This window comes from Astatotilapia calliptera, chromosome 2 (assembly GCF_900246225.1).
Source record: "Astatotilapia calliptera chromosome 2, fAstCal1.2, whole genome shotgun sequence".
NCBI lineage: Eukaryota > Metazoa > Chordata > Actinopteri > Cichliformes > Cichlidae > Astatotilapia > Astatotilapia calliptera.
Window position 1 is genome coordinate 27972707 of NC_039303.1, and position 26815 is coordinate 27999521.

At 41.4% G+C, this 26815-nt stretch overlaps 2 protein-coding genes across 3 annotated transcripts; one reads left to right on the top strand and one right to left on the bottom strand.

Moving 5' to 3' along the window:
* The first annotated feature begins 2327 nt into the window (after nucleotides 1–2327).
* On the top strand, nucleotides 2328–6602 carry LOC113036087 (uncharacterized). Its single transcript, XM_026192154.1, has 2 exons — nucleotides 2328–3762; nucleotides 6071–6602. The coding sequence occupies exons 1-2, from the start codon at nucleotides 2804–2806 to the stop codon at nucleotides 6306–6308; spliced, it is 1197 nt and encodes a 398-aa protein (XP_026047939.1). The 5' UTR covers nucleotides 2328–2803; the 3' UTR covers nucleotides 6309–6602.
* On the bottom strand, nucleotides 6484–26815 carry mapk9 (mitogen-activated protein kinase 9). Of its 2 annotated transcripts, none has more exons than XM_026192133.1 (12): nucleotides 26605–26815; nucleotides 21648–21794; nucleotides 18423–18552; nucleotides 18063–18121; nucleotides 17597–17735; nucleotides 17055–17220; nucleotides 14142–14213; nucleotides 12957–13139; nucleotides 12559–12683; nucleotides 12415–12478; nucleotides 12194–12265; nucleotides 6484–9132 (listed from the first exon to the last, which is right to left on the bottom strand). In XM_026192133.1, the coding sequence occupies exons 2-12, from the start codon at nucleotides 21761–21763 to the stop codon at nucleotides 8996–8998; spliced, it is 1263 nt and encodes a 420-aa protein (XP_026047918.1). In that variant the 5' UTR covers nucleotides 21764–21794; nucleotides 26605–26815; the 3' UTR covers nucleotides 6484–8995. The 2 variants fall into 2 exon arrangements, with proteins under 2 accessions (XP_026047918.1, XP_026047928.1); XM_026192143.1 differs by lacking the exon at nucleotides 14142–14213 and adding an exon at nucleotides 15242–15313.

Here is a 26815-nt window from a genome sequence, read left to right on the forward strand (position 1 = left end):
GGCTCTGTGACACTGACCCTTTTGAGCTGTGGTGAAGAGGAGGTCACTGGACAAACTGGTATCCATCATGGATAATCCTGTTCACCTTCTGCACCACTTACTGCACAGGCTGCAGACACCTTCTCAATCAGAGTATAAATGTAAAATGTTTATAAAAGCCCTTGAATTAAAGATGAATGTCTGCACATCAATCGCATCTTCATGGTTTGATTTAAATCCACTGTGTAGGTGTACAAAGGTAAAGCTATGAGCACTGAGTCTTTGTACAACACAGTATGGACTGAGCTGTGTACAGTTTAATATGCAAATGTGCTGAATAATACTGAGAGAAACATTTGACTTTACTAGAAAGGAAGCTGCATATACTTACACATATACATACATGTGTGTGTGTACATACACATAAATCCTAAACACACATACATACGCAAAACCCAATTGAAAACATCCCCAACCCATGGCAACATATTTTGGCACTATACTTGATGTGGCACTGATGTTTGAGAGGCTTGGCGAGAGCTGCTGGAGTGACTGCTGAAGTGCACACGTGGCTGTCTACATACACTGCAAGGAAACTGTTCATAACCTGTTCAGGTAGCAGAGAAGCTTCACACAGAGAGGCTGCAGATGAAAGAAAAGGAAAGGCAGGGATGTTAATCTCGCCAAAACACACCTGGATGCAGACAAAAACATCTCATTGCAGACAAATCCTTCCTGCCTTTTTCTTATCTGTTTCCCTCGCGAAGCTGCTGTGTGATTTCTCCCACTCCTTTTCAGAACTCTCACAGTCACACTTTCCTTTATCTTTTTCTTGGTTTTACACTTAGTCACGAACTGAATTTCATCGTGCGTTGTGTACGTGCCTCTCTACAGCCATCAGCATGTGTTGCTCGGAGAAGCTTTGCCTGTTAAGCAGAAGACCTTGTCTCTTGTTAACAAGGCCCTTCTCAATTACTCTCCATCCAGACGCTTATTAAAACACCCTCACAGCCCCACCGCCTTTCCTCCCCCCTCATACAGCTACCTTTAGTTTAATACCAGGGAGATCTTTGTTGCCATGGATTCTGTCGTCATGGCTACAAACAACTACGCAGATGTACAGGAAGTATAGAAGGATGGAAATAGCGCAGTGGGCTGGGGTGATAAGCGGACTTGAAGGAAGCTTAACCTCTGCAGGGTGAAGATCAAGCTGTGATAAGTCACAGCATTCAGCACGAGGAGGGGGACAGCGAGGTTGGCCATCCTATATTCAATGACGCATGAAGGTCAGGGCAAACCCTCAGAGGGATGTGAGAGGGATTACAGTTAATGTCTGGCTTGTTTTCTTGCTGCTGCTTTGCCTCAGTGGGGTATTTTCTGGTCTTACCTTGAGCACAACTACAACAAAACATTACCCGTATCTGTCAATAGTAAATGCACTGCATTTATACAGTGCTTTTCTAGTCTTGTTGACCACTCGAGGTGCTTTGAAATCTCAAAGCAATTCCCTCTTTAACTTCAAGATTGACAAGGAGGATTTTTGTAAAGCAGAAAAGTGCACTACTACAAACAGAAAATACCCCAGTCTGTCTGCACAGCCTTGAAGGGCATGGGGTAATTTACATAGGGCAGATAAAAGTGGAGCTTTGTCAGTGTTGATGGACAACTGAGTGTTTAATGTGGCTGTGCAGAGAATACATTTGCGGTGCATCCTTGATTTGTGAGACACTCCTGTGACGAGTTTATAAAACACATTTTTTGGAATTGTTTAAGGTCTAGAAAGGAAGTGGTCCTCAGTGGGACAAGTGGTTAAAATAAACAGGACATTGTATGGATACATTTGAGCCTGCGTGTATAATTTGGCCTGGTGTGAAAATCCAAACTAAAGTCAAATTTATATACTCTACTCTTTTTTATTTAAGTCAACAAAGATGTATACTATACAACTGATACCCTCTATATAAGAGCCATTCAAAGAAATCATTAAGAGCCCCAAATTATCAGGACTATTCACCTATAGACTAAACGTTTGACCACTTTTGTAGTATTCAGGTGAATGAAGGTGCATGAGAGGCAACAAAAGAAACTGAATAACAATAACAGTTTATTTGAGGAGCTAATTAAATCACATGCATCTAAGAGCTTACTAAATAATATCCTGAGTGATCTCAAGGGTACGGCACCCACTGACAGAAAAACACTCCGTTAAAAAGCTTGTCTGTAGCGCCACCATGTGGTTTTTTATTCACTAATGAACTCCTCAGGAGTTCATGCTGTGAGCTTTTGCTTGCAGTACAAGCGGCTGGTTACGACTTGTAGTGATGCAGAATGAGTGCATTCAAAGTAATTCCAGTAAATTTCAGCCTCGTGGTTTATATATTTTTTAAATGCACAAACATTGTGTAGCAATTACAGCTTTCATAGAGTGTTTCACACTTTGTGCCCATGGCCATCATCTATTTCTGTGGTCCCAGTTATCTGTGACAGTCTTCAGGAATGGTCCGGACTATATTACACCCTCTTCCCTCCCCCAGAAGCTGTGCTAAAGTAACAGCTGATGTCAGTCCTGCTTAAAGACACACACACATATGAACACACATGCACACAGACCACACTGGCTACTCGGTCAAAGAGAGCCAGCCAAAGGGGAGTAGGGCTCCTGCACCTTCCTCTCCCTGCGACACATCAGCACTTGGCACAGAGGAGGCGCCATACCACGCTTCACAAATCCACAATCCAAGCCTTTAATCCCAAGTTACAGCAGACTTAAAAGGGGAGGGCAGTTATCTAACTCTCTCAGCACCCCCATGTGCCTGCTTGGATCATGGAGCTGCACTGCCTTCCTACTGATACCCCCACCACAGCCAGCTCCTGCTCCACGGATCCCCCGTACGACAACTGCCCACCTTTTGGCCAGCGAGAGAGAGCCAGGGAGAAGGAAATGGAGAGTGGAGTTGTGTGCCCTGCTGTAACCAGACTCCCAGGCCCCCAGAGCCCACTGCCTGGTCTGGCCCCAGCTGTGGCTGAGGTTCAGACAGTGGTCGGTGGGGGAAGAGGGCTTGGCCTTTGGCCAGCTCACAGCTACTGCAACTGTAAAGAAGGCCTGGGAAGACAGGCCTGGGAAGCAGAGCTAAGCAGAGGCATAAACACAGCAAGAGGAGGAGACAGAGGAGGAGAACAGGGGTGTAGCTGGGGAGTTCATGTGAACCAAAGCCCAAGCCCATCACAGAGTGAGGAGCACCGGAGCGCTCTGTCTCTGTATGATAATCTCCCTGATGCTGAAACATCAAACAGCCTCCAGGACTTTGACACAGAAACAAGCCTCCAGGAACACTTGCAGGAGCAGATGCACAAAGCTGTAGCATCCAAACAAATCCAGGGATCGATGGAGGATGACTGTGCGACTGAAAAGATGCTCAGTAAAAGATGTTCTAGCAACCAGGACCAGAAACCAGACCAAGATGAGGAGCATGAACCGGAGCTACAGCTGGACTCAGGATCCTGTAGATTAACAGAAGGGGACCTGATGCAGCATCACCACCTCCCTACGTCGCTTCCTCAACATCTTACACAAAATTCCGCTCAGATGCGTCAAACCAAGTCTCACGACCCACCGCTGTGGCCTCCGGCTGATGTCAAACAGCCAAAACAGACATCGTCTCCCAGAGTGCCCCCTCCATTACCCCTGGCAGACCCCTCTGCCAGTGCTTTACGCAGCCTCCTCACCAGCCTGCAGCACCAGATAATGAAGCAGAGAGAGGAATATGAAGCACGGATAATCAGGTAACGTCAGCTTGTTTTTCTTTGTCCTACATTTTCTATTTATAAATCCCCAACAAAGATTAATTATGCCATGTGAAACAATATGAAGTATCTTAAAATGTAACGTGGTGATGCTTTTGGCTTTAATATTAGCATACACTTACAGCTCAATGACTTTAAGAATTTTCCAGCCTGTGGTGTATTTTCAATGAAGGGTAACACACTGTTCCCAGGCAAAGAAAGTGTGTACATGTGTCCACTCAGCTGTGCTGGTGTGGTCCCTCAGTTGACTCCAAGCTTCACCCTACATCCTGTTTGGTTCACAGATCAGCGAGAGCCGATTCAATTTTGTCATAGTTTCCCACAGATCTCCTCATGATGTGCTATGATGGAAATGCTGCTTGTATACACACGAAACTGCATTTTGGATAACCAAAGTTGGGATTTGGGTTTTTTAGTCTGGAAATGGATGTGCATCTATGTTTGTGGCAAAATACTGGCAAATTAAGAAGAAACCTGCTTTTTTGTTGCCATCTAGTTAGCCAGCAAAAAAAAGAAGCACAGCCCGTGTGCATGACATATAGACCAGCTCATGACAGTGGAAAGAGAGCTAATTTAAGGGGCCATGCTGCTGACCTAGACACAACACATACCTCATTTATTACTGATATAGATAGACCAACACTCAGAGTAAGGTAATGCATTGGTAGTAGTGGAGATGACAATCCTTTTAGCTCAATAAGGATGATATGAAAAGTCACAAAAGACAGCTTTAACTCTGCACACGAAGCTTTTGAACTATCCATTCAGACTTTCCAGCGAGACAGTGCTGTGATTTACCCCCTTCTTGATTTCTTAGTTTTTTACATATTAGTCACAGTTGCATGTTTCAGAGCGCAATACAAATTTTAACATTAGATGAAAATAACCAGGGTAAACACAAAATGCAGTTTTAAAATAACCATTTTATTAATTAAGGGGGGGAAAGCTATCCAAAATTGTGTAAAAAGAAAAAAGAAAGATCAATTGTTCCCTAAACCTAATAACTGGTTGTGCCACCCTTTGGAGCAAGAACTGTAATTAAGCATTTGGAATAATTGGCAGTGAGCCTTTCACTGTGGAGGACTCTGATCCACACCTCTTTGTAGAGTTGTTTTAATTCAGCCACACTGGAGGGTTTTCAGGCATGGACAGCCTGTTTGAAGCCATGCCAAAGCATCCGAGTTGGATTTAGAACTGGACTTTGACTAGGCCACTTCACTACCTTCATTCATTTTGGCTCATCATCATGCTGCATAACCCAAGTGTGAACGGATGGCCGGACATTCTCCTTCCGGATTTTCAATAGTTACAGCAAGTCATCCAGATGCTGAAGCAGCAAAACAGCCCCACACCATGACACTACCACCACCGTGTATGACTGTCGATATGACGTTCCTTTTATGAAATGCTGTCGTTTTTTTTGCCAGATGTAACAGGATGCAAACCTTGCAGAAAGTTTAACTTTGCCTCATCAGTCCACAGAATATTTTCACAAATCATCAAGAAGTTTTTTGTTCTGTTTTTTCAAATGTGAAACAAGCCTTTTTCTTTCTGATCAGCAGTGGGTTTCTCCTTGGAACTCTACAATGGAGGCCATTTTTACCCAGTTTCTTTCTTATTGCTGAATCATGAACTCTGACTTTAACGGAGGCAGGTGATGCCTGCCGTTCTTTAGATGTCGCCGAGGTACTCTTGGAGTAACTTTGGTAGGTCAGCCATCACTGTTCCATGTTTTCCCCATTTGTGGATAAAGGCTCTCTCTGTTGTTCACTAGTCCCAAAGCCACAAAAACAGCTTTGTAATTCTTTCTTGCTGGGCTTTTTTTTTTTTTAAATAAATGTGTTACTGTTTGAAACAAGTTAGCCTACTTCAGTTTGTCAGATTCTATTTAAGTGACTGCTTAGTTTAACACATATGGTAACAATGAGGCCTGGAGGTGCCCTGTGAAACTGAATTGGGCTTCCCAGAAAGTGTGGTTAATCATAGTTAAGTCATGATTTAATAAGCTGGCAGTGTTACTTTTTCATACAAGGTCAAGTAGGTTTGGATAGTATTTTTCCCCTTAAAGGAAATCATTTAAAAACTTTTTTATTTTCACTCAGGTTACCTTGGATATTAAAATGTGTGTACTTTTACACAGGACTGCAATGATGCTGTTGATATAAGGAACGATCCAGTAATCCATCCTGTCATTTTTAAATAAATTAAAAATAAATTTGTATCCTTCACCCTATTTTTATCCTTTTTAACTTTAATATTGCTTCTCTTTTCCTCCTCACGTCATCAGTCTGGAGCAGAGAAATGAAGAGCTACAGATGGAGGTAGTTCGTCTGAAAACAAACCTCGCACAGCAGCGGCACTGGTACCAGGTTGTGCAGGCGAAGATCGTGGAATCTGAACGGGCACGGGCTGCCGCGGAAGCACACAACACCACGATGCAGAGGGAGATGGAGCAGTTTTTCGACATCTTTGGAGAGCTCAACAACGAGGAAAAGAAAACAGAACACATTGTGCAGAGCTTTTGAGAAAGCTTATGATACGAGCAGTGAGTGCAAAGAGTAGGAAATAAATGCACAAGATGAGCTGGTCATTACACTCTAACGAGGGTCTTTTATCACTATGTCACTAATAAAGCAATGTACAGTCATTTCCTCATGAAGAATCTGAGAATTGCACAAAACAGCATCAAAGAAAGAAAAATAATCACTGATGTCCACTTTATTAGCTGAGTATGGGCAAAAGATGTTGGCCAAAAGGTCATATTGTGGTCATTGCAATCACAGAGGACATCTCTGGAAATAAAAGGAGGAACAAACCGAGATGTACAGTGTATACAATGGAGTCTTTTCTTTTAAAAACATAGTAAACACATGAGATAACCTGAGCAACGTGATGCTCAGTCCTTATCTGCTAAGATTTGGAGAGTTGGATGGCCACTCCTCAGGTCATTTAAGGCATGACTGAAAGAATAAGGTCATGGTTGTGTACAACATAGTGCATAAGTTCTCGGTGACTCCATAGTGTCTTCTTTCTGCATGTCCATCACATGTGCAATCAGTTATGAAAAAAACGTTTAAAAAAAGAAGAACAAAGGGGGGGGGGGGGGGCGCAGTATCTGCACAGTCCATTTATCTTTGACTTTCAATCTTCAGTTGAACTCAGGACTCCACAGTCTCACCCACGCTTAAACCACAGCATGTCTGCTTTCTCTCTGGGAACTTTTAAAAAAACCTGGACAGCTGGGTCAGATTATTCAAAGGACGAGTGCTGCACAGCATGTTCTTGTAAAACATACAACACACATTTAAGGCCAAAAAAACCAAAACAACAACAACAAAAAACAAACCCTCGTAAAACTACAACAGCTCCCTAACTCTAAAAGCTTTCTGAACTAAGAACGGAAACGTACTGTGAGTGAAAGAAAGCTCTTGAATGCATTTCTTTGTATAGCAAGAACTACAATTTCTTACAGGTGTGAAGCCTTCATGCAGGTTAAAACGTGTCGTCTGATTTCATGATTCATTGTGTAACTTTTCCAGCACTAATGGAATGGTTTAAAAAAAAAAGAGAGAGAGACAGAAAAAAAGACAAAAGGGAGCAGTCCACACGTTTGTCAATGAAACGTTTTGACAAGAGGCTTAATTCCCACGGGCGTCACTGTGGTTGTGTGCAACACTCTGCAAGAACACACAAAAATAAATACAAGTATCTTGTTTTGCCTCTTCCGGATGTACAGGATTACGATTTTTTTTTTTTTTTGATGTACACACTTATAGTCAGTACCGTAAGTCAAATAAGGGTGATTGCAATATTATATATAGATATAGATATATGTAGCTCCACAGACATGTTGAATTTCTTAACCAAACAAGCACATCCTATCTATTTGTAATGAAAGGGTCTACAGCCACTATGAGTGACATCTTTACATACAGTACATTGTATCGGGAAATAAACAGTAACACTGCAATCACAGCTTCCCCTCGCTGTCATGGGGAAAAGCTTAAAACCAACATCACTCAAGCCAATTAATTATTCAATTAAAAACAAAAACACTGTGCAGAACGCACCGCTGTAGAGATCTGCAATACTTTTGATGAAACTTTTGATCAGTGTTTGATCATGATTGATGCCATCAGTTTATGGTAAGCTTTTGTTCTTTGTGGCGTAACATGCACTAGAGCAGGTCGCAGTGTGATGCTTGCCTGCCCCGATTTCATGACGATGACCTATGGTCTCGAATTGCTAAAAAAATAAAACTTTTAAAATACAGGCGTACAAAAACAAACGACTCCCCCACGTACTACTGGCAAATCAATATGGATGCATACACCGCATATAGGCAGGTGATCAAGTAAAACAATGGAGAAAACAGAGAGCACAGGTATCTTTTACCTGCAGGCAGCAGTTCCAACGACAGAGCGGGTAACAAATTAGAAAAATAAACCTGTCCATTGAGACTAAAGAGAAAAACTAAAGACATAAAGGGACAGAACAAGTGTATGTGGAGTTAAAAAACAAAGAAAAGAAAGGATGATGATGGCTGTTAAGCCCCTTTCAGACATGTACCCTCTCCTGACGGTGTCTGAACATGTTTGCTTCATGTATTCAAACCTGTGATGGCAAATCTCCTGGGTCAGACCTCGTAACAGTTACGTAACACTTCCAGCACGGCACAAGACTAAGAGCATGCAGGACATTAACGGTAACGAACACCAAAAGGTGTGCCGCGAACGCGTCTTTGTGAGTTGCTCAGCTCACAAGAGAACACCCTAAACAATAAAATATGTGCATATTAACATTTTAGCTCATAAACTTGGTTTGCAATAAGATTAAAACATTCCTCATTTTCATTATTCCCACTCATGAAGAAAGAGATTTGTTTTGGAGCCTGTGTGGGAAGGTTTTTCTCAGCAGCGCACGCACGCACAGAGTACCCCTGTTTGAGAACAACTCGCTCAAGAATGTGTTTCCGCTTAACTAAAGGCAATGCTGACAGTATTCAGGCATGTCATGTTTGTTGGTTTGAATCCATGAAAACACCGATGTAAAACTGACCGATGTCTGAAAGATTGTGCTGTCACTTTAACAGATTGCTGACTTCACCAATGTTACATATTCCATGTCTGAAAAGGGCTACTGATGTTTGGAGAGCGAAAACTGGAGATGGCAGGCGGGCAGACAGAGAGAGATGTGTGGAAAATGTCTGTGTTCAGTGATTCTCGTCCAGAGGTCCTGTCAGTGTGTCGATGCTGCTGCTGTCTGTGTCTGAGGCCAGGGTTTGCTCTGTGGACATGGACGAGATATCGTTGGCTGAAGAGGACTGGGAGGCCGAACCTGACACCACATCTGACACATTAAACACAAAAACAACAGACAGAACAGGAAATTTAGCTGCATATGGCAACAACATTTACACTTCCTAGTACATTGTTACTGGAACATCCACTCACAGCCGCTCTATTAGGTATACAGTGGGGCAAAAAAGTATTTAGTCAGCCACCGATTGTGTAAGTTCCCCCACCTAAAATGATGACAGAGGTCAGTAATTTGCACCAGAGGTACACTTCAACTGTGAGAGACAGAATGTGAAAAAAAAAATCCATGAATCTACATGGTAGGATGTGTAAAGAATTTATTCGTAAATCAGGGTGGAAAATAAGTATTTGGTCAATAACAAAAATACAACTCAATACTTTTTAACATAACCTTTGTTGGCAATAACAGAGGTCAAACGTTTACTATAGGTCTTTACCAGGTTTGCACACACAGTAGCTGGTATTTTGGCCCATTCCTCCATGCAGATCTTCTCGAGAGCAGTGATGTTTTGGGGCTGTCGCCGAGCAACACGGACTTTCAACTCCCGCCACAGATTTTCTATGGGGTTGAGGTCTGGAGACTGGCTAGGCCACTCCAGGACTTTCAAATGCTTCTTACGGAGCCACTCCTTTGTTGCCCGGGCGGTGTGTTTTGGATCATTGTCATGTTGGAAGACCCAGCCTCGTTTCATCTTCAAAGTTCTCACTGATGGAAGGAGGTTTTGGCTCAAAATCTCACGATACATGGCCCCATTCATTCTGTCCTTAACACGGATCAGTCGTCCTGTCCCCTTGGCAGAAAAACAGCCCCATAGCATGATGTTTCCACCCCCATGCTTCACAGTAGGTATGGTGTTCTTGGGATGCAACTCAGTATTCTTCTTCCTCCAAACACGACGAGTTGAGTTTATACCAAAAAGTTCTACTTTGGTTTCATCTGACCACATGACATTCTCCCAATCCTCTACTGTATCATCCATGTGCTCTCTGGCAAACTTCAGACGGGCCTGGACATGCACTGGCTTCAGCAGCGGAACACGTCTGGCACTGCGGGATTTGATTCCCTGCCGTTGTAGTGTGTTACTGATGGGGACCTTTGTTACTTTGGTCCCAGCTCTCTGCAGGTCATTCACCAGGTCCCCCCGTGTGGTTCTGGGATCTTTGCTCACCGTTCTCATGATCATTTTGACCCCACGGGATGAGATCTTGCGTGGAGCCCCAGATCGAGGGAGATTATCAGTGGTCTTGTATGTCTTCCATTTTCTGATGATTGCTCCTACAGTTGATTTTTCCACACCAAGCTGCTTGCCTATTGTAGATTCACTCTTCCCAGTCTGGTGCAGGTCTACAATACTTTTCCTGGTGTCCTTCGAAAGCTCTTTGGTCTTGGCCATGGCGGAGTTTGGAGTCTGACTGTTTGAGGCTGTGGACAGGTGTCTTTTATACAGATGATGAGTTCAAACAGGTGCCATTCATACAGGTAACGAGTGGGGGACAGAAAAGCTTCTTACAGAAGACGTTACAGGTCTGTGAGAGCCAGAGATTTTCCTTGTTTGAGGTGACCAAATACTTATTTTCCACCCTAATTTACGAATAAATTCTTTAAAAATCCTACCATGTGGATTCATGGATTTTTTTTTCACATTCTGTCTCTCACAGTTGCAGTGTACCTCTGGTGAAAATTACTGACCTCTGTCATCATTTTAAGTGGGGGAACTTGCACAATCGGTGGCTGACTAAATACTTTTTTGCCCCACTGTACCTGTTAAACTGATAATGCAAATACCTAATCAGCCAATCGCATGACAGCAACTCAGTGCATTTAGGCATGCAGACATGCTCAAGACAACCTGCTGAAGTTCAAACGGAGAATCAGAATGGGAAAGAAAAATGATGTAAGTAACTTTGAATGTGGCATTGTCATTGGTGCCAGAGTAGTCTGAGTGTTTCAGAAACTACTGACCTACACAACCATCTCCAAGGTTTACAGAGAATGGTTTGAAAAATAGGAAATATCCAGCAAGCAGCAACTGAGGCTACAATTAACATGGGCTTACCACAGGTTTGAAAAATGTGACATTTAGATGGTAGAGTCAGAATTTGTCGTCGACAACATGAAAGCATCCTGCCTTGCATCAACAGGTCAGGCTACTACTGGTGATGTAATAGTCTGGAGCATATATTCTTGGCACACGTCGAGCACCTTAGTACCAATTAAGCATTATTTAAACATCACAGGCTACCTGAGGACTCTTGCTGACCATGTCCAGTGTATCCCTCTTATACTAGCTTCTTCTGCTAACAATCTCGAGCTGCTTTCTTGAACATGACAGCAAGTTCACTGCATTCAAACTGTCTACACAAATGGGCCAGATCGCAATCCAGGAGAGCTTCTTCGAGATGTGATGGAATGGGAGACTCACATCATGGACATGCAGCCGACAAATCTGCAGGAACCGTGTGAGGCTATCAAAGCAATATGGACCACAATTCCTGAGAAATGTTTCCAGCATCTTGTTGAATTTATGCAACGAACAATTAAGGACAGTTCTGAAGACAAAAAGGCAGTCCAGCAACGTACCACCAAGGTATACCTAACAGAGTGCATGTGTCCACAATGGCACATTTAAGGATACCCGTCTTATGGCCCATGAGAATGCCAGCAGACTCCTTAGCTACAGTAGGGCATTAAGATACTGTAGTTGTTTTAAGAGTATTGTACTGAAAGACAATATTTAGGGACAACTACTGTTTCCACTGCTGCATACTGACATATGTGTGTGTGAACGGAAAAAAAAAAAAAATTATATATATATATATATATATATATATATATATATATATATATATATATATATATATATATATATATATATATATATATATATATATATATATGTGTATATATATATATATCCACATACATGTACACACTGTTCTAGGACCCTTTTGCGCCTTGTGAACATCAAAGTGAGTGTTTGTTTTGGTGAAGCTGTCAGTGTGAAGCGTTTTTCAAACAGTGACACGTCCAGTGAGGCTGCAGCTTTGGGCTTATGCTAACAATTTTGGGCTGATAGAGGAAAACTTTGTACCTGAGCAATCTTCTTTCATTAGACCATTCTTGTTCCTCTCCTCCCAGTCAATCACCTCTTCATAAATAAGTTCTGTGGAGAAACAGAACAGGTTAATGGCTTTCAGTGGTGACCACACTCATGCCTGCACGTTCAACACAAAAGCAACAGCAACAGTAGAACAGCAGTTGCCCGGTATGGTGCGCTGCTGGTTTGCTTCTCTAGAGGTCAGTGTATCCCACCTTTCCACTGCTCAATAGTGTGCTCTCTCTCTTCCAACTGCTTGTCAGAAATCTGTGGAGGAGGCTGTGAAACAAAAGGAAATGTCACACACAGCCGCAGCACTGATGAAGTTTACCACAAATTGAGGGGAACTGCTTGCTCACCGCGTCGGCCTCTGCCGGGTCGTACCACACGTGAATGTAGGGGTGATTAAGAGCTTCTTCTACAGATATGCGGCACTCGGGATCAATGACTAGCATTTTGGAAAGCAAGTCCCGTGCTTGACTTGCTGTTATGACAACACAGGAAGGGCAGGATTACTATGGAAACAGGCTTACGACATCATTAAATTTAAGTATTCTGTTTGACAATTGAATATTGTCCCTGATGGTGTTTGGCCAACATGTCTGTCAATGTCAAGATTTGTTCCGTTTTATTTAATGATGTGACCTCTTAAACGACAACATTACACCGCAGAGTTTTACTAAATCTATGCAGTACAGGAGTATCATTGGATACTAAAAATAACACTCTACATAAAGAGAGTATCAAAAATTCTTACTCTTCAATTTGTCATGTTCTGACTCAGAAGGGAAGGCCCAGTCTGGGAAAAGCTCGGCAAAGCTGACACCAGGATACTGTGGCTTGTTCATCACATAGTTCCTCACAGTCTCCATCAGTCGGTTCATAAACTCTAGACTGGGTGTACCCAGAATCTCAATCACCTTATTCCACTGGTCGATGTCTAGAAAACACACTTGTTATGGAAATCTCCAGTAAATTGATGGGCCTGTGCACATGTAAGCAAGTGAAAAGAACAGATGAAAAGGTACAGAATAGATCCGACATGTACACTAAATAATTTTGTATGAAAGCTAGCAAAGGTAAGCCTTAATTCACCAAAGCATAGGAGAGATGAAAATTTTGACCTTACAGGATTACCAATTATTACCATTCACACTCAGATTAACAAGAATTTGTGCTCTAAAGAAATGTAAATGCATCAAATAGATGCTGAGTCATTTTACTGTCAAATAACTACAAAAGCAATGATTTATATTGATAAGCTACAGATGTAACCACATCATGGCAACATATAAAAAGTCCCTAATCTGGGAACAATGGGTATCTGTCCCAATCCATCAGGTGGATATTGGCCAATTTCAGTTTAGGTTAATTTAGCCACTCTGTTAAGTGAACAGAGCAGTATTACAACCTGAAAAACCATTTTAGCATGGCTAAAAATACAGATGTGCACGGTCTGTTGACTTACTTCTGCGCAAGGCAATTACTTCAAAGGATGGGAAGCAATCTATCATCGACTCACACTTGTGCCCAGCATCCATTCTCAGCTACTCGGGTGTAAATGCAAAGGGGAAGCTGGGAGCTAAGAGGCAGCTTACATATGTAACAAGAGAGATTAATATTTATTGAAGAGAAACGGGAATTAGAGCCTGACCTATAATGGATGTATTAGGAGTAAAAACTTCTCTAAATTATCAGTGGGTTGTGATCTGTAAAATAAATATTTCCTATCAGTGTATAATGAGTTAGACTCTGCAGAGAAAACACAAAACTTTAAGTTTAAACTCAGCCCGAGTGTTTTGTAAATCGTAAATTCAGCAGCTGAGAAGATGCGAGTGTGCCGGGAGACCCACAAGACTAGAAATATTTGATAGAGTGTGAATGACGATGGAGGAGGAGGGACAACAACTGGCACAGAGACGATGAGAGCTGCGAAGGATACGATCAGTGCCCTGGAAGATGACGCTGCCCTTTACCATCTCTCCCATGATACACCCCACTGACCAGATGTCCACTGGGAACAGAAAACGCACAAGCACGCACAGATGCACACAAACACACACACATAACCACACAGAAGAGATATTAACTTAAAAGTGACCAGATAACATCAACTAGATAATACAATCCACACTGAATGTATAGTAACATAAAGTGACACACAGAATGATGGAAATCATGCTCTATGGATTCAAATTTGAATGAGAAACATTTAAAATGCGAAACACGAGCTCTCATCGGTTTTGGTGCATCTGCCAGCAGAGTCGCGGCCTGAGGCTTTCATCATAGCCATCTTCAGGCTTTTCTTTCTCTCGGAGTCAGTCTCAGCTTTCCACGCCTTTCTCCACAGCCTGGCTTATCAGTTTGCACAGCTGTTGCTCTCTCCCTCATTTTTCATGTGTGTAATTGCACGCACTTAGCAGGACAGGCTGTATTTCGTTTCTCTCTCTCACTCTCCAAGTCGACTGCTTGCTTGTCAGTGGTCGTCAGGGGCAAATACCCATCAGCTCCTCTTTTTCCCTGAAATTCAGCTTCACTAAAAATTAAAAGTTCTCTCTCTGAAAATATCTCCAGAGAATCTACTCCAAGTCCACTCAGCCATTACATAAATGTAAACACTTGGCAGGTTTCACTCCTATAAATGATTGGTCTCACAGCTTAGCTACATTCTTTGAAGAGCAGTTCAAGGACTACTTCCATTTTGCAAACCTACCCCAATATGATGAGTCATATTTCATGCTCCACCCTGTAATTAACCCAGGTCAGAAAAGATTGAGATAACCTGTCTGTTTAGCAGATAAATAATATCATGGGTCAGGTTTCTATCTCTGACTGCAATGGCTATACTGACAACTACACGGCTCTACACAGAGTATACATTTCTCAGAATATTAACTTAACTATTGCTTTGATTCCCCCCTCCAGATGTGTTTTATACAACTAAATAAACAATTCTTGCCTTTAATAAACAAAAATATCTCAGTGTCTCCTGGCTCCAGACAGAGCAACCAACTGTTGTGTGAGACGAACAAGAAAGGATACAGTCCTTTCCAGGAAAGAGGACTTTGTGAGAAATCATTTCAGCCATTATGCAGCCAACTGACCACAGGTCCACTGCAGCAGAGTGGTGGTATAGTAAACATATTTGTTAACATCATGTTAATATATCAAGAGTCAAACTTACTATGACGAGTCAAAATCACCATTAAATGTTTCCACTTTGTACATGAGAACCATTGCTAATATACACTCACCTTTCACTTTATTAGGCACACCTGTTCACTGCTCACTAATGCAGATACCCAATCAGCCAGTCACATGACAGAAACCCAATTTAGTCATGCAGACATGCCTCAAGATGACCTGCTGTAGATCATAGTGAGATTCAGAATAGGGAAGAAAGTAGGGCTGGGTTTTGATTATCAATTAAAATCGATTCTGGCTTGGATAACGTGATATTGATTCATTAAAATCCTGAATCGATTTTTAAATATAAATTTATTTTGCCTGAAACGCCAGAATCTCAGGTTAAACCTCACAAAATTTCTACAACCACCAAACAGCTAAAACAGTAAATGAGAGCAGGTACACGGATTCTGCACAAAGATGTAAAAACAAAACGCAGACCCGGCGCATCCGAATCAGTGAGATGTTGCCTTTCTCACGCCGTCGGGGCTGAAAGCAGACTGATTTTGAAGCGTCGGCGGGCACTTTAGGTTTACGTCCTTTTTGCGCTCGATTCTGAAGTTGCATCTTTTATCTCTCTCCAAACAATATTGACTGAACCAGCCACTAAAGATGATCCAAACTACGCTTCACATAAACATCGTCACAAATTTCCTCTTACTTTTGCTGTTTTGCTTCCACCACGATAAAAATCACACTTCATGTAGAGCTCTCTCTCTCCCTCTCTAAATCGATAATCAAAACCCACCCCTAGTTATTACCCACCAGTCTACAGTGTCAGTCGCTGTTTGTTTTTTTACTTACGACAAGAAAGCCTCATTTCTGCTGTTCAATACTGAACAAATTTAAACTTTTTAAAATTATGCAAAATTGCAAAATGCTTAGCTGTGTCTCTAATCAAACCTCAGTAACTTTGCTCTGCTTCGTTTTTGATCTACTGCACAATATTTTTAAGGTCATCTGCTACAAAAACCCAGACCAGGAAAACCGCCTTCATGTTTTTCTGTGTTTTATCCTCAGTTACTTTGACACAAAGGAATCTGCTGTGATGCTCACACCTTTGATAAAGTCTCACAAGTGTCAGCTTTCTTTTTATAGATATAAAAATATAGATATGTACTGATAAGTGATCAGAATTATAATATTTCTGACTGTCTGAGGCAAAATTTCCCCAATTCAAATCAAATGAATTGAATCGGATTGTGGATCGAATCGATTCGGGACCTTGTGAATCGGATTCGAATCGATCCTAGAAATCAGTGACGATAACCAGCCCTAGAAGAAATGCAATTTAAGCGACTCTGAAGGTGGCGTGGTTTTGGGGCTGCTGATCTGCTGGGAATTTCCCAGTTCTGAAGGTAGAAGGGAGACCAACCAAGTACCAACAGGGTGCATCTAATAAAGTGTTCAGTGAGTGTTGTTGTTTGGGGGTTTTTTTTGGGAACATTAAATTAATCATAAAGTTTAAAAAAACCTGGCTTTTCGAGAACATGAAGAACTCCAGGGAGCAGCTTGTATTGATAGTCCTGATGGGTTAAATGATTTTCGGACACGCTACATAAAGTCATGTTAAACAGATTATTAGAAAATAATTATTCTGAAAGAGAGCAGTGTTACATGTTGACCAAGTAGTGTTTAAAAGATTTTTTTAAGGCTGGTTTGTACTCACCATTTTCCTTGTACTTCATACCGAGAATGACCTCCGGGGCACGGTAATATCTGGTCACCACGTACGGGGTCATCATGAAATTAGTGCAGGCTGTCCTAGCTAAGCCAAAGTCCAAGATCTTTAGTGTGCAATCTGACTTAACCACAATGTTACTGGGCTTCAGATCCTGAAGGGGGAAAAAAAATTCGATAAATCTTTAGGAAAACAGGCACAATAATCTTAAAGTTGACAAGCAGATGGAAACGTAATACAACCATTTTAACCACTTTATAAAGTAAACTTTGGAAGAATTATCTAAATACAAAATGAATAATGTTATTTCAGAATCAAAGATATACTCATTGGCTAATGCTAAAATACACAAAACAAGCAAAAGTTTAAATAAATGCAAATTTTTTCATGTATTAATAAATATTAAAGAGCTGTCAGGTTACAGACACAACATGGGAAACGTTACACTTTTAAGCGCTATTTAAGTATTAAGTTACTGTGTTTTCAGAGTGACTCTTTTAGCCAGCAACACATTTACTGCTTGCACTTACCCTGTGGATTATGCCAGCAGAGTGCAGGTGCCTGATTCCACAAAGGATCTGGTATAGCAGGTAGGACATCCTCTCGTGGTCTAGGTCCATATGGATCACCTGGCATAGGCTGGCATCCATTAGCTCCATCACCAGATACCTGAGAGGAGGGGAACAAGTGCAAACTGTGTTTGTGTGCTACTGTGCGAGAGCTACAAGTGCAAAGAAAAGAAACAAAATAACAGGAATTTAAAAAACAATCAGAAAGAAGACAAAATAAGAAAGCAGATAAAGGAAATGTGACAAAAGCAAAGCGTGAAAAATAGAAACCAGAGAGCGAATGAAAGCAACGCAGAGGATTAGAGAACGTTGGAAAGTAAATAAGAGGATGTTTGTTAAATGAAAAAAAGACGCAAAATACTTCAGCTTAAATCTTTGCATGTGAGAGAAAACCAAAGCAGCCAAAAAACACTTGAGTGCCACTCACAGATCCTGAAATTCCTCCAGGGACTTCTGAGGCGTGAATACATTGATCAGACGGATGATCTGCAAGCAGAGAGACAAGCCGTTACTCTACTCTGTCGCTCTCCTACCTACTGGTGAGGCCCAACTAAAGGCACAGCAGGGCTTCTGTTACCCCAAACCAGAAATGTTATATTTAGTCCAAGGAGATGACTTGAACTTAAATTTATATTACATATGTTCTGGCTACCTCTTAATATTAGAAATATTGTCCAACACATGAGAAGATGGAAATTATCAACTTTAACATTTTTCTGCCACACCTCGGTTTAACCTTCATCAAATGTTCAACACATTTTATTGCAGGTCGAAAAAGAAGATTTACATTTTTGTGGTTGACACATTTGAGCAGCACCAGCTCCCTGTAGGCGCGCTTAGCGTGGGTCTGGTTCTGAAAGGGCCGACACAGCTTTTTCACTGCCACTGGTATACTGAGGACCGTATCTAGAGCAGAGCTGCAACAGATTTCATTAAAGAAAAAAAAGACAGAGACAAATGTTAGCAAAGAAGAAACTAAGTGCATCCCAGAGAAAACAGCTTATTCAAAAATTCCTAGTTACACATTCAGTTTCATTCACATTTTAAAAATAGTAAAAATAAAAATATAATTTTTTACGACCCTACTTTAAACATGATCGGGGCTGCACAGAGGAAAATAATCAGGTGTGAAATGTATAGTTTTCAGGGTTTTTATCGGTTTTCAGCGTTATTTTGTTATCGTTTTTATCGTTTACTCTGTTTTCCTGGGTCTTTTTACGTGTGTTATGAATAAATTTTCTTTTTTCCGGTACCGGTACTAGTTTTATTTTGTTATACTTATCCGCGACACCTTAAAGGCTGGTCCATGAAAATATTGTCGGGCATAAACCGGTCCGTGGCGCAAAAAAGGTTGGGGACCGCCGACCTAAACCACAGCAGTTTAACTCTCAGTAAAATGTATTTATATAGCACTTTTCACAGACAGAAATCACAAAGAGCTTCATAATAAAACCTACGAAAATAAAAGTATAACACAACAATGCAAATTAATAGAATACAACATAAAACAGGTGTGGGGTGCGTGTGAGGATAGATGACTCACGACTGCAGACCAAATCTACCCATGGGTTTGTACCCATAAAGCAACCTGAACCCGAACTGAATGGGGGCAGTGATTTACTGAAACATGTACAAAAACACATTTAAATACAGTATATGAGTGAAAGGGAGACTATATATAATTCCAACAAGTTTGAAAGTTAAAAATTGAGATGAACATCTTTAAACGTCTACACAGCCTGAGCCTGAGTCACGTAGTCTTCAGGAATAGTTCTCCAGGCTTCTTTAAGTAGATTCAAAGCTGTTCTTTGGATGTCATTTTCCATTGACTCAACTAAGGAAATCTGAATAAATTGTGTTTCTGTCTAACAAAGTGCCTAAAGACACACATTATATTACATTGGTTCTTTGCTAATATGTCTGTTTTGTACACCTAACTTAAGGGATCAACACTGAATCATCCCATAAGATATGTATATGTAAAATATGTATTTTACCTGGTTAATGTGTGTGGCAGGGCATGCTCTGCAGCGCCGCTGCAGGGGAGGCGGACGCACCTGAGCGCCACCCGCAATCACGCCTCGCCGCCTTGACATCTGCGCTATCTGTGCTGTTGTGTTGGTATGTGTCGGGCTGTGAGCTGAAAAGCTACAACTGGCTGTATGTGTACAGCAACCGTGTGTGAAAAGTGGCCTATAAAGAGGTGCTGAAAAGCATGTTCATGCAAACATCGTCGGTTCTGCCGTGGTATGTTTACAATGGGACTTCTGCTCCTGAACCTCTACTAACCTCCAAATAACTTCTGCAGAAGTTATTTGGAGAGGAAAGGATAATGGCTGCTGAGGAAAGAATGCCATTGGTCGAAAAGAGAGGTAAAACGATTTCAGTGGTGTGGAAACATTATGGGCTCGTGGAGTCAGACGTGGATCAAGTAGACATAGTGTGTAAACTTTGCTACGGTGTCGTAGCTGCACCACAGAGCAACACTACAAATGTATTCAATCATTTGAAGACCGCTCACAAAGTGACATACGATCAAACAATGAAGGAGCAGCAACTTTAGTTGACATACCTCAATGTCAGTTTGATGCAATTGTGCATTGTGTGGCTGCACAGCTTGCCTTGATGTTTGGTTATTTGTATGCATAAATATTATGCAGTATTTTTAAGTTCACTAAAAATTAATGTTTACATTTTTCATTTAGTTTTTATATTGCAAACATTTGCACTGTTATCAGTATTTGCACACTATTTTATATTATTTTTTGACAATCTTTAAAGCCATTATTCAACACATTGTTATTGTTAAATAAATATTATCAAATAATCGAGATCTCAATTTCAGTGAAAATAATCGTGATTATCATTTTTGCCATAATCAAGCAGCCGTAGTTCACAATAGAGAACAGCTGCTGACATAATGTGGATCTGAAGATCCATAATTGGCCTACCTGGGGTTGAAAGTCTCGATAAATGCACGGCGTTTTGGCGGGTACACCGGCTTCCGCGAGTGTGACGCTTATTTTGAGCAATGAAAAAATAATAGAATATAATTTTATTTTTATATTTCAATATCACAATAATCTTCCAATTTAGAACTACAAGTTAAAAAAGAACTAACATAAATAAAATACACTTCAGCTAAATACTTCCAGTTTATTTTCCCAAACCACGCGGAACCGCAGGTTGCCGACCCCTGGTGTAAGTGGTTTAACAAACAAAAACACAAAACAAAAATACAAATCTTCTGAAAATGGTCAGGTACATGGACTGGCCTCAAAAAGCAGCCAATCTCCAAAGAAAACCTTTGAAGACCATCAGAAAGCCTGGAGAAAGATTGCTCAAGAACAGAGCCAGAAAATCTGGCTCCTTGGAAACAAAACAAAGAAATAATGGCTCAGGACTTTTGCACAGTACTCTGCAAGTCTGACATTCAGGGAAATGTATCTAAAATTAAATTCAAGCTCCGTTTGATATAATCATGTAGCCAATAATGAATTAAGTCAAGGGTGCCAATATTTCTAATCAATAGCTTCAACAAATGTGAGATTTTCAGCTTGGAACAATGATATTGACATAACAGTACTTTTTCCAGCAACATTTACACTCATGATGGAAGCAAAAACACAGCTGACACTACTGATCACATTAACTGTGTCTCTATTTAAGAGTCGCTGCAAGCTGTGACACTTGATAATGAGCCAGCTTATCTAACACCTGACCCCAAAGGGGCTCAACCGATTCAGCAACAATCACTAACATGTGAATTATACAGCGTCAGATCTACACCGTAACCCCATTTTAATCCTACTCCACAATATTCTAAGTAACCTACACCTCCTGAGAAATGTAACTATGTGTTAACTTGAATGGTATGGAAGTTTATGGTGTAGGGAAAAAAGGAGTTTTTGTTTACTATGCAAGTTAGAATGCAGATTTCCCAAAGCAGTCTAAAGTTTTAACCTGTGCCCATTTAATCAATCAAAGACTGAAAAAAACTTCTTTGTCTTACCAAACAATGCCTTGGGCGCCAGAGCCAATGGGCCGCAGCTGCTGGTAGCGCCTGAGTACAGTGAAGGTGGAGTCCACCACCTGAACACTGTAGAACTGCCCCTCCGCCTCACTCATCCTGCTGAACAGTCAGGACCACCAGCGCTGTCTGCAGGACAAAGGAAAACAAAACAGATGAATATCACCACGTTCTAATCTCATGTACGCTCTCCTCTGCTCTCCGTTTCAAAGTGTGTGAAAAGGGCTGGAGAGGAGCACACAGCACAGCTTAACAGATGAGAGACAGGCTCAGTTGAATGTAGCATTTTATTGAGGTAAAAACTTTGAAAACCTTCTAAAACTAAAGATGAACTTGTGTGTTAGGGCCCAAAAAATATCTAATCCAAGATTAACTTTGACTTGATTTACATGGAACTTTAAATGCTTTCATTGATTAATTGATAACCTTACGTTTCTCCAATATTTTTTATGATAACAGAAGCATAAGGCTGGAGCTAAAGGCTGAGCCTTTAATGTTTGGTGTGCTTGTTAAAACAGAGGAGAGAGAAAGCTAACAGCTTACAGTTCCCTCAGTAAACACGAACATACCACGCACACTCACACAGGCAGCATTTAGCTTGAGTCTCTTCATTATTTCTTGAACTGCATCCAGCTTCACTACAAGTGTGCGTTCAGCTATCAGCACTGGATGAGCACATACATGTTAATAAATTACACGATGTGTTTGAGTGTTTATAACAAAATATGAAAGTGTTTCTTGGCAATAGTTTATGTGCGCATGTGCATACATCTGTGGGCGAGAACACATAATCGTGTAGCTACGCAACACCAAGCAGTCACGGCTGTTTGTCATTCCTTCAGAAGACAGTCATCAGTTTAAAGCAGACCAATTTTTTTCCGCCTTTAGCGGGGAACAGCGAGACAAGCACTCACTGGATTTCGTGGTCACAGACACAAAGTACTGACGAGAAAAATAAAGGATGTTTATGATCAAATGGACCAGAAAAAAAAAACCTGTAAAGCTAAAGTCACTGCAATAAGCAAAGAGCTACATAAGGAATTAGAAAGAGAACTGCTGTCAGATATCAAAGTGTGTGTCTTTAGTTTAAATGTTCAACTGGAGACGGAAACATTTATTTAAAAATTAATCAAAAGAAAATCTAATAATTGTAGTTCATTCTCCAATAATCAAGAATTAGCGTGCAAATTATTTCAATTATACATTTACCTGAAGGTGATGCGTATTCTGAGTTTTATACAAGGAATACATTTCAAAATTAGCTGGAAGAAGGGGTCACATACCACTGTGCTGCATCACACTCAGTAAGTGCCACATTGTTGAATTAAGCTAGGCCATCAGTAAAAGATCACTGCCTGGAGATCAAACTAAGTTCCTTCAAAACCTATACATGCCTCAGCTGGGCCTTTTCCATGCCATGTAAAGCATAACAGCCACTGGTAATTGTTTTCAAACATGTCCTAAATAATCTCCAGTGCATGTGTGTGTGTGGATTTTCATTGTTCGCTTCGCAGTTTTAACTTCCATTTTGAGATGAAGAAAGAAAGTTATGTGTAAATAATATTACTGGTTGATATGCACTGGTATAGAGCTATATCAGCCAAACATTGTTATCGACAAATAAGGCGACATTTACTGATGGCACTGGTCCACGTCTCTGCTTGCCATTGTATATGATTGTTTATTTCCTACTGTGGTTTGTTATGACTTATTTGCCTGCTTGTAGGCCGGGGTTTTTGCCCATGAACAAACACTGGGAAAAAGCCTTCACGTGTAGGAGGTACCGATCTGCAACCTTGCCATTAGTCAGATGAAAAATGAATCCTTCTCAGTTACTTTCTTCCTCTGCCTGTCTCCTCTCTTTCAAACATAAATCCAGCTGGCTCTCTGACTACACCCAAAGGAAAAACTCCAAAGACCTTTACTTCCTTCATTCTTTTTGTTTTTCACAACTTCTTTGGCTTTGTCCTTTTCCTATTGTGCTACTAACATCCCCCTCAATTGCCTCGTTCCTACGGCCTCCTCACAGATATCTCCAATGATGGTCCTGACAGATATATATTTTCATGACTGCTGTGACTGACACGCAAGCTGAGCTTTTCTGTTTACATACATGTAAAACGTAGGTACAGGCAAAACAGCATGCTAATACCAAAGCTGTACTGCACGTCTCAACAGCACAGATCTTAGGCCACAGGACACAAACACCTTCTGCTAAAAAATACAGAAAAGACTATTTTAGCCTCACTGACAACAGCATTTTGAGATATTTATATTTTTTCATATAAGAGCTGGTGTGCAGCTTTTGCAACACACACATCAAGTTAAAGCATGCTCTGAGGAGACCATTACTCATAACCAAAACCACTGTAGCTTCATCAGTCACCTGGTGCCAGGTTAGTCACAACTACTGGGTCATTCTAAAGTCGATTCAGCACAAACACTGACAGGGAACAACTGTTTGATTAAAGCTACATACCGCTCAGAAAGCCAAACAGAAACATAGGCAGACACCTGCCACAGTTCTGGGCAGCAGGCTCTGAGGAATTTATTTAAAATCAAAAGGGAAATCGATCGTGTGGAAAAAAGTTCCCCAGAGATTCCTCAGCAACTGTGGGTACACTAAAAGGAAGAGACATCCCAGAACAAACTGCTTATGAATGATACCATTAATCATTACTAGCCAAGGTTAAGGGCGACACTGATGCAGCTGATCCTGTGAATGCAGATAAACTGCTAAAACACTTTATCAATCGCTACAGAGAAAACAAACAAAACACTGCTTTAGGTTGATGATTATTTTAAAAAGGATGATTAAACCATGTTAACCACAAAACTGCCTATTAATCTCAAAGCTTACAGGGAACACTGTCATCAACAGTGTCTCCATTTTTTCCCCTCAGACTGAATTAAAGGTAGACGTAGCTACTATGACATCATCCACTGGTTTGTGAAGTCCTGTTTTAACTCTTTTCCACATAAAGACGAGATTTAATGACCTCACCCGTACCCTTAATGGTGAGTTTCGATACCTCAGTATATATCAATAACCCTGATGACCTCACTAATGATGCAAACCCAGTCATTTTGTTCTATAAGCAGGCCTGAAATATGACAGAATCCGCTCAGTTCAGAAAAGAGCTTCAAGGGTTACTCGTAGTAAGAGTAAAAGCCTCGAGCCGAGTGTTTTCGCCGTGTCATATCTGGTTGGTGTTTTGAAAAGCGATGTGACAAGCGAGGGGTGAGTCTGACAGTGACACCGCAGGCTCAATAAGCACACCGTGTGTGATCCTCTTTTCTGAAAATTAGAATACCCAAAATTTACTAAATGGAGTTTATGTTGTATCGAAGATATGAGCGACTGAGCTCATTATGTCATCAGGAAAGTGTTTACAGAGGTCAAGCCTGAGGTCTGTTTTCCCGTAAACTTCTGCAGAACCGGAAAACACTGGTATCGGGGCCCTTGTGGCCATTGTTCACACATTCTCACTTACACAGTTATATATATTTACTCCCATAAATCAAGGCAGAATATAATCAACCAGTTGGGGAATATTACCTATTATACAAACCCTCCTGTGTACTATAGAGATTGAAAATGTGACGTCAACAGCGGAAAACACCAGCCCACGTAGCCATTTGAAAAAAAAAAAAAAGAAAAGGCTTAAGATACTTCTCAGTTGGTTTCACTTTTCAGGCCTGGAAGCCTTATTAATTTAATTTTTTTAACTGTTTTCTATGCAGCAATAGTTTATCAGAATCAGAATAGTATAGAATATCCAGCTTAGCTGGATGTTTTCTTAGTGCAAACAGTGTTACAGTTTTATGCCTGAGAAAATGTACTCAAATAAACTGTAAAGAATACAGTTATCTGGAATATGAATGAAAAGATGGGGGTTACGTACTCTTTCTCTTACCTGATGATACTTATTACACTAATCCATATTTATGCAATGGTATGATGATCAAAGAGTTGATGAGAGAAGTGACCTTCACACAAGCATCATGGACCTCAACCAAAGCTCGTGGCAGTGACTGTTCAGTTCAGTCTAGTCCAGGCTTGGGGGTCTGACGTGGCCTAGACTTGGGAGTTAAGATGGGGAGTCAGTGAGCTGGCTATGAGATCATATTAGCATGGCCTGAAGCCTCAGCATCTCATCTCGATGTAGCAGAGTTACAAAACACAGCAGGGATGGGTAAAACTACACGGGAGTCTACTGCTGCTGAACTAGACACACCAAATTAGTCTTTGAGAGCAGTCTCCCGGGGAAGAAGAAGGATGCAAATTAAAACACAGCAAACTTGGACACACTCTGAACATCCATGTGATCCCACTAAAAAGTTCAGTGCGCACAAAGTGGCTGAATCACTGACGGGCTCGCCTTGCCAATGACATGCCAGAAAAACCTAGCTTGGGCTGTGAAAAAAAAAATCCCCTTAGTTTTCATTGCATCTGCACCTGCGCTTGTGGTGACTGTGGTTAAGGTTTGTGAGCAGGCCTACACAAATGTCATTAATTTGGACTACATGTGTGTTTTCGAGGCTCTGTGGGTAAGGTATGCGCACTGACAGCTAGACGACGTGAATTTTTAGCATTTCATAGCGCCACACGCCTGCTCTACAACAGACACACACACACACACACACACACACACACAGTGAGGTATGAAGTCACCCGGGTATGACACACCGTGGCCGCAGCACTGTTGGCACTCGGTGCTTTAACACAGTCAGAAACCATCGGTTTACACAGCTAAAGTTACACCAGCATTAACGACATCTGACTTTCCAAAACCTCAGTAAAGGTACGAAGTTAGCAGGGCCTACACTACCATTGTTTTTCAATTCTGTGGGCAGCAATGCGGTAGTCAGGCTGAACTGTAAGCTCCGGCGGACTAGAGAACGGGCAGCAGGATGCAGCTGCTGCGGCGAGACCTACCTTCTCCCTTCGCCTCTCCCAGGGCACTCCCATGCATCGAAAATATAGATAAAACACTCCCCGAGCTCCTCAGGCACAACCTGGGCTTGGAAAAGTTGAAAAGGACGGTCGGCCCGGCTGTCACGACTGACAGACCTTCCTTTAGTTCCTAGCTAACTCCAGCGGCAGCACGGACGGACGGGTGCGGAGGAAGGGAACGCCACAACAAGCA

What these genes read in the sequence shown, in the direction of transcription:
- LOC113036087 (XM_026192154.1), top strand. Translation starts at nt 2,804, where the DNA reads ATGGAGCTGCACTGCCTTCCTACTGATACCCCCACCACAGCCAGCTCC. An exon ending in TATGAAGCACGGATAATCAG is followed by an intron (nt 3,763 to 6,070) that starts GTAACGTCAGCT and finishes TCACGTCATCAG; the next exon opens with TCTGGAGCAGAGAAATGAAG.
- mapk9 (XM_026192133.1), bottom strand. Translation starts at nt 21,763, where the DNA reads ATGAGTGAGGCGGAGGGGCAGTTCTACAGTGTTCAGGTGGTGGACTCC. An exon ending in CTGCTGGCATAATCCACAGG is followed by an intron (nt 17,221 to 17,596) that starts GTAAGTGCAAGC and finishes TTCCCCCTTCAG; the next exon opens with GATCTGAAGCCCAGTAACAT. An exon ending in ACCCGGCAGAGGCCGACGCG is followed by an intron (nt 12,479 to 12,558) that starts GTGAGCAAGCAG and finishes TTTGTTTCACAG; the next exon opens with CCTCCTCCACAGATTTCTGA.